Here is an 11,365-nt window from a genome sequence, read left to right as displayed (position 1 = left end):
CATTTTATGCATTCTGTAGGTTTATTACCATGCTCATGAGAACCTGCTACCTGGTTCTATCCTGAGCCAGATGAATTCAGTCCATGTCCTATCATCCTGTTTCAGTAAGATTTATTTTAATATTATCCTCTCATCTACACTACTCGAAGGTCTTCTGAGTTTGCTGTTCTTGTTAGACTATCCAACTAACATTTTTTCACATTCTGAAGATTCTCGTGCATTGTACAAGCAGTGCCCTGGAATTTAAAATCTGTACCAATGAATTAAGGTATTAAATATTTTAAATGTTATGTTTTCAGGAAGGAGACAAAAATTAGATATTTTTAACTGAATGGTAGAATGAAACATGTATTAAATGAAATTTAATTTAATGAATTATTTATGTCTATATTAGAAAGATGTACAAAATACTGAGTACAGGTTTTGTTACATCAGTGAGTATAGTACTGACAGACAGAATTATATTTTTTGAATTAATCTTGTTTCGTAGTGCAAAGAAGAAAACAAAACAAAGTTTTCTCTTCGAGAAGTGCAGTTCAGTTTAATGATGCTGAAGAAAGAACCAGTTGACCCAGAGGAGGTGAAAATTTCCCGTTTTGATACACAGTGCGACCGCGTAGAATGGTATATATGACACATCCATCTAACTGCTTCCCAAGGTAAGGTGTCAGCTGTGAACATTTATAAATAAGTTATCTTCACCTTTTACAATACTACATCCAGTTGGCCAATTACAGATATTATGAAACATCTTTCAAGGGATATTCCTAAGGAGTTTACCTCTGCTTGATATTTAAATATATTTTTATCCATCAGAATTCTTTCTTTCAATCTGTTCTTTATAATTTCATCTGTAACATTTTATAACAATTTGGACATGTAAGCTATTCATTTGTAAATAACTGATATAGTTTGATTACTCACAATATTTTTTTACAATAGTGACAGTGAGAAATTTTTAAATATTAACTGTGAACAAATATTAAAATTATCATAAAACTCTCTTTAATTTTTTGGTCACTCATTTGTTTCTTTACCTTGTGTTTGTGTTGAATTATTGATTTCTCCACCTGAAAAGGGAAATGATGGTGTTATTTACATCTATACCAAACAATACAAATTACATCTGTAAACAAAAATATGTTAATTAATTTATACTTAAACCATGTCAGAAGTTCAGAAAAATTTTACTTTAAGGATCAGAGTTGTGTGCGCGCGTGTGTTTAATGAATGTATGGGTCTTAACCAAATGTGATTATGTTTGGTCATTGGCAGTAGATATATAGAAGCATAAACATAACATTTTCTTGTATCATATTACTAATAAGCATACCTTGAATGTTGCTTCTGGATCCCATATTACGAAATCTGCATCCATCCCTTCTTTGAGTTGTCCTTTGGCATGATCCAGTCCACAGAGTTTGGACGGGTTGTGGCTCAAGAAGCGTGATACATCTGCTATTGAAAAACTTCGCTTCCTGGCTTCAGTCCAGAAAAGTGACAACCCTAATTACAAGATGGAAACATATTAGAGCTAGAAGGGGATTCTGTGTAATAGATACATGTTAAAATAATGATGAACACGGAAGAACCCATTCCCAGGATTTAGAGGTTATGCATATTATTAAGTTCTATTTTTTATCTGTTTGTCTTATATAAAACTTTGCGTATTGTGCATAAAATCAGTGTCTGTAGTTGACTGTGTCATACAGCTGTTTGTATATTTCAACTCAAGAACTACTGAACAGAATTTGATGGCATTTGGTAATGATGCTATTCCATTGGAGGCCACCCTACCTCACCCCAAAATTTTAGGTATTCTTCATTCTCTATAGTAAGTGAAGAACTCCTTATGGACCTACAAATACCACTCCATGTCCCATTTTGTATCTTAAAAAAGCCAAGCCAAATGAAATGGGTACGATATGTAATGTTTAATGGTCCATCCTCTTGAAAACCATGCTAAGTGTGTGGTTATGTTTCTTACTTGATTTATTTTCTGGCACGTATTTACGAATGTCATTGTACGTACCAAACTGGAGGGAGGATATTCCACCCCAGGCTGATAAAAAGTCACCTTCTCCTTCTTTCGTTTGTTTCAATTCTGGTGTGCATGGTGAGTGGTCAGATACCACCATGTCTAGCTCACCAGATACTAAAGCAGCCCATAGTCTTTCCTGGCATACACAAATAGAAACATATTAATGCGATCTGGGGTTTTCATTATGATGAAGATGTTTATGTTGGTCTTGTCGGTTGTAATGCTTTTTGAACTTTTAGGTAGATATCAAGAGTTTTGGGGGAACATAAATACCTCCATATCCAGGAAAATGTTCAAGTACAATTGGGATTAATTATCATATTACATTCATCTTCTCTTTCATTTACAAGTGAAGCTACATTAATCGGTCTGCTGATAAAATTGTTAAGTAACGTAAAAGTCTGGAGATTATGGACTCGTGTACTAATCATATAGTAGATGCTTTCGAAGAGGTTTCCTCACCAATGTTTTACATGCATTCCTTGTCTCTAACATCTTAGTCACATACTCGGCTCATCGTAACCTACTGGAGTTGCCTATTCTAACAATATTTTGTAACCTGTACAAGAAAACAGTGCTGTAATCATGCAAGTTCAGTCTTAACCTCACCCTGTTTTGGAGACTTCTAACGGGTGGACAGCATTTGTATTGCATGGCAGAATCTGGAATTGCTTCTGCGTTGAGTGTCAGGTAGTGATGACACGTCTCAACTGTGAGGTGAGCCCCACTGCTCTTAGCTGCCCTCACAAGTGGCAGTGCCTCTGCTGCTGATAGGTGAACAATATGGCACCTGACACTGAATCACAACATAACCAGTGGTTTTACATGCATCTGAATAACTTCAAAAGGAAAGTTTGTCTTCTTGTGCAATTGATAATTATTCATTTGCCTTTAAACTTAAAGTTTAAATACAGAGGTCAAAAACGTCTGTCTTCAGCGAAGTCAATGTAGTTCAGTTTTTCACATTATAATCTGTTAAGATCAATTTTTAGCCATATTTCCATTGACGTTATATGGCCCGAGCTACTGAAAAAGCATCATTAAATAAATTATAAATAAATAAATTAAGATATATTAAAAGTTTCAAAATAACTCCATGGAGGAGAGAGTCCTTCTTCAGGAGCCGATAGTATGATCAGATAGTCCAAGAATTTTCCTGCCTTTTATTGAACCAGAAGGTTTGTTACTGTGTTCACAAGAGCCCACCACTGGTCCCCATCCTGAGCGAGATCATCTTTATAATATTTCACAGAATGAAATTTGGAAAGTTTTTGCTTAGAATGAGTCTGCCTTCGGTTTATTGTAGATTGAAATGTTTACCTGTATTTTGAGCATAATTGTGTTATGAGTTGAATAGCGGCTACCTCCATCTTTGGTGGTCTTGATCTCAGGAACGTCTGATACTCAGAACGATTATCTGTAACAGTTATGTTGGCATTTTAAAGTTAATTTGTTAATGTAACTCTCTTATTAAAGTACTACTACTTGTGTAGTGTAATATCTGCCTTTTCATGGAGCTGTTATGCATCTCATTTATATGACAATTGTCTCTTATTAACGCGCCTTGTCTGTGGGTTTGTCCTGTTGCGTTGTTCCATATTTTATTGGCCTGTGTTCCATATTGAATGATCTTGGTTTGTACTATTCATGACAGTTTTTTTTTTGATCAGATAATTTGGGGAAAATAAGAGCATTTTGAATTTAGGTCTGCTAGTAAGCACTGACTCTGAAAATTGAAACGGAAATAGGAGGATAATTTTAAACTGAATTTTAAGTAAGTTTTATGATTTTTTTTTTTTAAATTAAACATCCTTGTAACCTTTGTGGAGTTTAAAACGTACCTGTAGATTTTATGTGTTCTTCCCCCAGATCACATTCTGCATGGAACTGAAACATTGAAACAGTTTCAGTGGAGAAAGGGGCTAAGTGTTTGGCGACAATTCCTCTGTGGACAGTAGCTCGCTCTATAAAGCTCACACTTCTTAAGACATTGTTCAGCACTTAAATATGAAATACATTTGCAACTACTTACTGCGAGGACAGAATTTGTTCCTTCTAACTCTTTTAGCGATGCTTCCACATCCTGTTTTGTCACGTTTGGAAATTCATCGACTCCACTGGGACACAGGAAGCATTTGAATCCCACCACTCCAGCTTTTACCATGTCCTTTAATTCTCTCTATAAAAATATGTGGAAGAGGCGAGTTAATTGTGATGCAGTTATTTTGATAGTTCCTAGCAGAGGAATGCATTTATTCATTAGTAGAGGTGACGGGAAGTTGCGTCAGCTCCTGAGCAGCGTGGCGTAGAAGGGCCATGCGTTTCTTATCTTTTGAAGCAGAAGTTCACCTAAATAACATTTAAGAATTCCGTCCATTTTATAAGAAAGTAACCTGTCTCCACCTCACTTAATGGTACCTGCACCTTGTCGTGGTGGTGGGGCTTGAGTACCTCAGTGACCCCAAGAGCTACTGGTAGGGCCTCCCTAGCCAGATTGGTCGAGGGGGAGAGGTCAGACCAAGACAGGTACCCTGGTCCTCCAGGTTGGGGGTTGGTCGCAAGGCTAACAACCTTGCACCGTAAAAAGGAAGACATTTTGAAACCTTGATTAAAGCCTCGGACAGACGGACCTAACAGAGGACCGAATGGAAGAGGAGAATTGAGGAGGCCGTGGACCGAATGCGGACCGGAGAGCCATAGAAGAAGAACCTGTCTCCATTGCAAAGATCATCTGGTTAATGCTGTTTCCAGAAATAGTCACTGTTTATTCTGAAATCTATAAATACAGAATTCGGAGTTATTGATTGTTAAAGCAAGTGGTACATAATATATACCACTGAACTCTAAAGGGTTAAAATTTTCATCTGTGTTTATTGGTTAGGTTGTTGATTTTGGTTCAGGGTTCTGAATATGATTACAGATAAATTGTCAAATTTTGAATAAATGTTTTATCTGGTAACTAAAGTAGACTGTGTGTGTGTGCATTAGATCCTTCGTTGGACAGTGTGTCGTTACCTGCTGGTTTGTCTTTTTCAAGTTGTGTAAATTTAATGATTCTAGCCGCGTTAAATATATCATTAAAATAACTCAGAAACTTTGGAAATGATATTCATATGTCTGTTTTATCACATTCCTTGTCAGTAAGTTGTTGAAGGTGTAAGAATCCTGTATTTTCTAAGCAGTTTACTTACTTTCTTTTATGACATTTTTTATAATTCAGTACATATTCTGCGCACAACCAACCTGATTGCCGGGTACAACTCCTCCCCAGAAAGCAACATCGACGTGCATTTTCCCTTCTGCTGCAATCATTTTGGTCTCTAAATTCTTTTTTGTAGTTGTGGGTGGGATGGAGTTTCTGCAAATACAATTTTTCCATTATAAAATTTCTGCGTGAATGTGATTGTTGGACTTTCGGCTTAATTTAGATAAAAAATTAATTTTACTGAGTGAAATTATAGTAATGTGAAGCATCAGTTTTTAGGTGGATCTGCTGATCTTCCGATTAATATAACCAGGGACTGCTGTGTGGTATTTAGAAAATGGATTCAATGTGCTTCTTCCTTCTTACAGTGGCATGTCTGCGATGGTGGTAACACCTCCAGCTGCAGCCGCTCTCGTGGCAGTCCAGTATCCCTCCCATTCTGTTCGTCCTGGTTCGTTCACGTGCACGTGAGAATCGACCAAACCAGGCATTATCACGAGCGTTCCCACGTCAAAGACCTGTCAATATAAAATTCCATAGCAGGAAAATTAATTAAGCAAGAATATAAAAAAACATTTAATACAACATATATCTAATATTTTTAATAAATTATTTGTGTAATATTCCTGAAATTTTAATAGAAAATGAAGCAGGTCTGACTTAGGTGTTTCATGGCTTTCTTTAGTCACTCCAGACAGGAATGGGGAGCATAAATATTTGATAGTATTTGCTTGTTAATGAATTAGATTCAATAGAGGGAGGTTCCAAACACTAATTTGTTCACGCCATTGATCAGAGTCCTTGAGAAGATGCACTTGGCTACTCTAGAAATTATCTGCCTTTAACGTGATGCGAAGGTTTATCGCTGTGCTTACAAGGCAACAGCCTCTCATTTGACATTGCCCTGAACCAGATTAATCTAATCCAAATTCTCATACACGAAGCATGACAGCAGAATTTAGTTATCACTAAATCTGCACGTTATTTATACTCACCTCCACATTTTTCTGAAGGGTTTCCAGCTCATGTTTTCTCATTATTCTGTCGATCTTCCCCTCCTGTCCCACCAAAATTCCCGCTTCTTGTAAGCCATCTTCCAGCAAAACCTTCTTACTTCTGAATAACTTTCTCGTGCTCATTCCTGGCATCCTGTTGAATACGTGAGACATTTTCAAAATAATGTGACGTTCAGGACTTTATTTGGGTCAAGACGCCTGTGGGTCTGACAGCTTTATTCACTACTGATTGGGGGGTTTCCTGTTATTTCCAGATCTGAACCGTACATATTTAAGTTCATATTTGTCTGTTCAAGAAACTTCTCGCGATGGAATCCAAAAATTTATCGCCTTCATCAAAAAGACGTCTTGACGGCCTGTTTGTTTGGGGTTCATTTTTACGTGTGTTCAACCAGTTCCTGAGACATCCATCTGATCTCTGCCCATGGGGTTACTTCACGAAAATTAAATGTCTGAATATGTGACGTACTTATTCCAAACTTCTATCAGACTGCACGGTGCTACAACCCAAGAGACAGCTGTCTTATTCCCATTTCAGTCGTATTTATGTGTCTTATAACAGAGACAAATAAATTTTTGGGTTACTTTATACTGAATCACACTTTATTGTATAATTTGTCACTCCGGCCCCCCGTCTGAATTATTCCAATGTCCAGGGTGGGTCGTGATCCACCTTTTCATAAGCGTCGTCTTAAGTCTTAAAACAGTTTTTGGATTGATGTGATGTTAATATACAAAAAATTAACCATTTACTTTCTCACAGGTGGCAACACTGCTTCTGTGCTAACTGTAAAACGTTGCCTTGAAGATAACTTATCAGAATCGGCCATCTGCTTTGTAAACACATGAAACAACTATAAAAAAATTCTATTTTAAGTGTATTTTAACGAAAGTTTGTAATGGATGTTTAATTATGCCCTACTGTAAAGGAATGTTTCCGTTTACGAAGATTTTCCCGGACGCGGAGAATGTTTAAAAGGCTAAAGAGACACAGTGGTACGCTGGTTCATTTCCCGTACGTAACTGTGCCTAAAAAAAAATAATCCGCTCACTTTCTGGTTTTCTTACCTTAAGTCACCAGCGCCGACTCCAAGAACATGAAGATTCTACCGGTTACGAAAAATGCTCGCCTGTTGAGGTAATTCTCAAGCGAGAAGTGGTTCAGATGCCACCGAACGCGCAGTTAAACAGCACACCACGAGCCGACTACAGCTTGCAGTGATCTAAATAATTGACCTCTAAAACCGATGTTACGAAAACGAGTACAGTCGTTTCGCGTAAGGAAAAGAACTTTTATTGGCCGAGTGGTTAGCACTCAAACTTCCCACTCGGACTCAGATCGCTGCCAGGAGACCGACTGTGCTGACAAAAGGTTTTTCGTGGTTTTCCTCAGCATCGACAACCAAGTTCCGGGCTATATCTTAAATGAGGCCTCGACGACTGATTTTATGTAAAGTTGGTCTAAATACTGTGATGTATGGGAGTGCAGCGGTAAAACCTCGTCTGTTGTAGAAGTCGATAGTAAGTTACGGAGATAATATTAACGCTCATGTCGTGTTCCTTCTTCGGGAGAGAGCGTCTGGTGTCCATTGGACAGGAAGTCGTCCATTCTGTGGAAAAGGGTGACAAGCCAGTCCGGCCCTCAACTTGGGTCCGATGTTATTAATGGCCTGTCTTTTGCTGTCATCTAGACGCGTTTGCTATCCTGCGGGGCGCCTACAAAAATCTCTCTGTCCATCCGTCCGTCTGTACGCTTGAACGAACTTTTATGAAATTTGTCATTGAGTACTTTTACGGGGGGGGGGGGGGATTTCCAGCCATTTTGACGACATTGACGGGCAGATTTACCTGAAGAAGGCGTAAGTGTGTTTTTGTGCGCGGATGTTACTGGGTGGGGAATCCCCAGTTGGCGGATTCCCCATAATTGTTACTCTTTGCGTTCATTTCATAACTTGTTCATTTCCCTCGCGTTCTGTAAAGAATGTGTTTCAGTCACAAGGGAAAGAGACGCTAGTGGCAATTAAGTTTGGGGGTCCCAGTTTCCAGCAGGTACGTGCTGTTCCTTAGCAGAGTCGAGTGTAGCTCACTACGGATGGGTTTAACGCGTGACATCATCACTCAGTTCAAGATTATCATGTCCGAATCAAGAGTTTATAACGCTACGTTAAGTATTTTGATATATCTATAAATTATATTTAATCTGCAGGAATATTTGATAACTTTTAGCCGATTTTATAAGTTTGTCACTTTTGAGTGTCTGGATTTTTCTGTGATTGTGGTTTATTTAACGACGCTGTCAGTAACTGGGACTTTTCAGCGTTGAATTATAATAAGATCATGAATAATGAACTGGTGAAGATATCTAATACTGAAGGTGGGTCTGCTGTCTCGAAATTTCCCTGGAAGCACTCGGAAAACCCACAGAAGGCCTCATTGAGGATAGCGGAGTCCCTAGGCTGAAATTTTGACCTGGGATTTCCCGAATACGAAACAGGGGATCTAACCACTCCGTCCCGCGGTCACATGGTAACGAACCCATCCCACTGCCTAAATAATATTAATTTTCCACCCCCCACCCCCTTCCTAAAGGCTGTTCGTTACTCGTTAATCCTGCAGTTGTACAAACTTTACTGCAGAAGATGTTTCTGCCATTGCAAATAAATTCCCTCTTACAACAAGCATTTTACAGTGGTATTCATATCGAGCCGGATAGCACAGCGGTAATGCGTTTTACGTGCACTTTGGAGTTTTGCGGTTCGGCCACGTCTTCCGTTCTTTATTCACTCTAGTAAAAATGCTTTAATATTATCTTTAAAATAGGCCACGATAAATTACACATCCGTCCACACTCACCATTTACATTCAACACATTAATTCTTTAAAGCTCAGTGGTATCTATCAATACCAGACACTGTAATAATAAGTAAACTTTCATTTTGCCTGTAATGTATTTATGCGTTGTCAGAATAATCAGCTGTTATTTTCCCAAACAGCATTGACAATTTTATCGTTGTCATGGAGATGCGTTGTGTTTTCTTTGAGGCAGGGACTGGATTTTTAAATAAATCGTAGATTAGCTTCGAATTGAAAGGGTTCTTACGTCTAGCCACACCAAACCACGCGTCAGGCTCGGTAGATGCCACAAATAATTCGCTTTGCATTTCGATAACACACTGCCTGTTAACTTTTGCAATTTGCGTTAGAGCGTGGAATTTGCTATTTCTCACACGTCCACACTCTTTTTTGCTGTAAGATCTGCTCAGAAAGCTCCAATAATACTTTTTTTTAAATACGTCCGTGTTTACAAAGACTGCAGATCTGTTTTGCTGTTAATTGGGCGGTCCTTGCTTTGCAGTTTAGGATTTGTTTGTGATCATCTCAGGCCTGACTCTTAAGTTATTCTTATGTAATGATTATATTTACATCTCTACAGCGTGAAAACGTTGAAGGCTTTGTACATTATCACATAAGAAAGGGACCAACTCTGTTGAACAGAGACCTTGGGAAGGTAAATAGTTGCTCAGCTGGTCAATAATTTCTTCGCTCGTCAGTGAACGCCAAAGACCCCATGGCTTCAACCCAGAGGATCACACAGACATTTTATAATGAGCCCAAATGTGCAAACGTTCGTCTTTAAACATAAGCACTTGGTGTGTCCCCTCTTACGAGCGTTTCTTATAGTCCAATGTGCACTACGCGATTTAATCCTAATTCTGGGCGAAGTGGAATTTTGCTTTATTTTTACACGTGAGGACATTTCTCGTGTTTGTTTTTTAAATGTTCGCCACGTAACTTTTTTTTACGCAGCATAAAACATAACATCGCCAATTTACTCATCAACATGTGGACTGTGTGCAGAGGACTGAATTTTTTATCACGTAGAAAGAATGTGGACTACAAAATGTTTTTTATTATGTACTAACCCTCACATCAAACGCTTATGCTTAAAAAAATAATTATGCTCTACAGCGATTTTGCACCGGATCGCAAACACTTTTTCTTTTAATGTCATAATTACATTTAACTACTGCTGTACCTTTGGTACTTGGAATTTCGAAGGAAACCGAACGATTTACATCTCAAAATAAAAAAATAACAGAAGATTGCTGCCTTCTGGGTTGGGTTCTGGTACAAGTTCACCGACATTTCAGAGGTCCATGCGATGACTCATCGCCCTGATGACGGAGGCAGCAAGGACCTCCGAAACGTCGGTAAACTTCTACCAGACTCACCGCCCTGAAAACCTCAAAATGAACACTCAGTAATGTTTTTTAATGGGCTTCGTGAGATGTGGCGTGTTTTTTTATTTGTGCTTTGAAACGCCAAGGAACTAAATTGGAGCCGCATTTTCCTTCCGCAAATCGTTTGGTGTCTCATCCAACTTCTCCTCCGACTACTCGCCCTGGGTTTGTGGACTGTGGGACAGGCATTTGTTTTATTACCGTCTAAATTAGCAAACCACATTATCTCTGCGACCTGCGCTATCTGGCAGGTTCGCCGGTCTTATCTCTTCTTGTTCTTCTAGAAATGGGGATTGATCCTTCTCGTATTGTTCTTAAGATATATGAGGCGGTGGGGATTTATTGTAGTACAGTCACGGAATTTAACATTGCTGGTAGTTTTTTAAGGGATGCATTTTTGTTGTGTCTTGAACGTTAGGTTGTCAGTCCGTCCACACAAACTATTCTTCATTATAATTTCAATGTTCAGAAAGAATCCACGAAATGTTTCGACCTTAATTTTGTCATCTTCAGGTGGTTCTCTTTAAGTTATTTCGATACTGCTAATTTGTATATACATTTTTTTGGTGTTCTTTATTTCGAGGCTAATACGAAACTGCAAACACAAAATACAGCATTAATAATTTTTAAAGCAGTTGATGCATTTAGTGAACAGTCAGATTCAAAAAGGGTTGGTATTCGTAGCCTAATAATTTTATTTCCGTCATTGCATTTAGTTTTAAAGACGTGAATAGTAACTTTGGACGTCCCCGTATGTAATTAATGAAAATCCGTTCATGGGATGGAATTATTAAATGCAGACAGACGGAACGTGACAAAGTTAACAGGGTAATTTTTACAAGTTTTCTTCGTAAATACACAC

At 38.3% G+C, this 11,365-nt stretch overlaps 2 protein-coding genes across 5 annotated transcripts in view; one reads left to right on the top strand and one right to left on the bottom strand.

The window, feature by feature from the left end:
• Positions 1 to 351: 351 nt before the first annotated feature.
• Positions 352 to 7,496, bottom strand: LOC110836212 (allantoinase, mitochondrial). Its single transcript, XM_022077146.2, has 12 exons — positions 7,331 to 7,496; positions 6,242 to 6,395; positions 5,613 to 5,764; positions 5,285 to 5,399; positions 4,074 to 4,220; positions 3,883 to 3,928; positions 3,362 to 3,458; positions 2,651 to 2,837; positions 2,033 to 2,177; positions 1,334 to 1,506; positions 1,038 to 1,070; positions 352 to 671 (listed from the first exon to the last, which is right to left on the bottom strand). Exons 2-12 carry the CDS (start codon positions 6,392 to 6,394, stop codon positions 537 to 539), a joined length of 1,383 nt encoding a protein of 460 aa, XP_021932838.1. The 5' UTR covers position 6,395; positions 7,331 to 7,496; the 3' UTR covers positions 352 to 536.
• LOC110836256 (uncharacterized) overlaps positions 526 to 11,365 on the top strand; it is a 29,186-nt gene continuing 18,346 nt past the window's right edge. For 3 of the 4 annotated variants that reach the window (XM_087342433.1, XM_087342436.1, XM_087342435.1), the window contains exon 1: positions 526 to 659. The gene's annotated coding sequence lies outside the window, so the exon portion shown is untranslated. The remainder of the gene's footprint in view (positions 660 to 11,365) is intronic. The other variant, XM_022077264.2, reaches the window with a different exon arrangement.

This window comes from Zootermopsis nevadensis, unplaced genomic scaffold, assembly GCF_977971745.1.
Source record: "Zootermopsis nevadensis isolate Lab colony 2312 unplaced genomic scaffold, Znev_1.0 Znev_ptg000003l, whole genome shotgun sequence".
NCBI classification, from domain to species: Eukaryota; Metazoa; Arthropoda; class Insecta; order Blattodea; family Termopsidae; genus Zootermopsis; species Zootermopsis nevadensis.
This window is presented reverse-complemented; position numbering and strand designations above follow the sequence as displayed.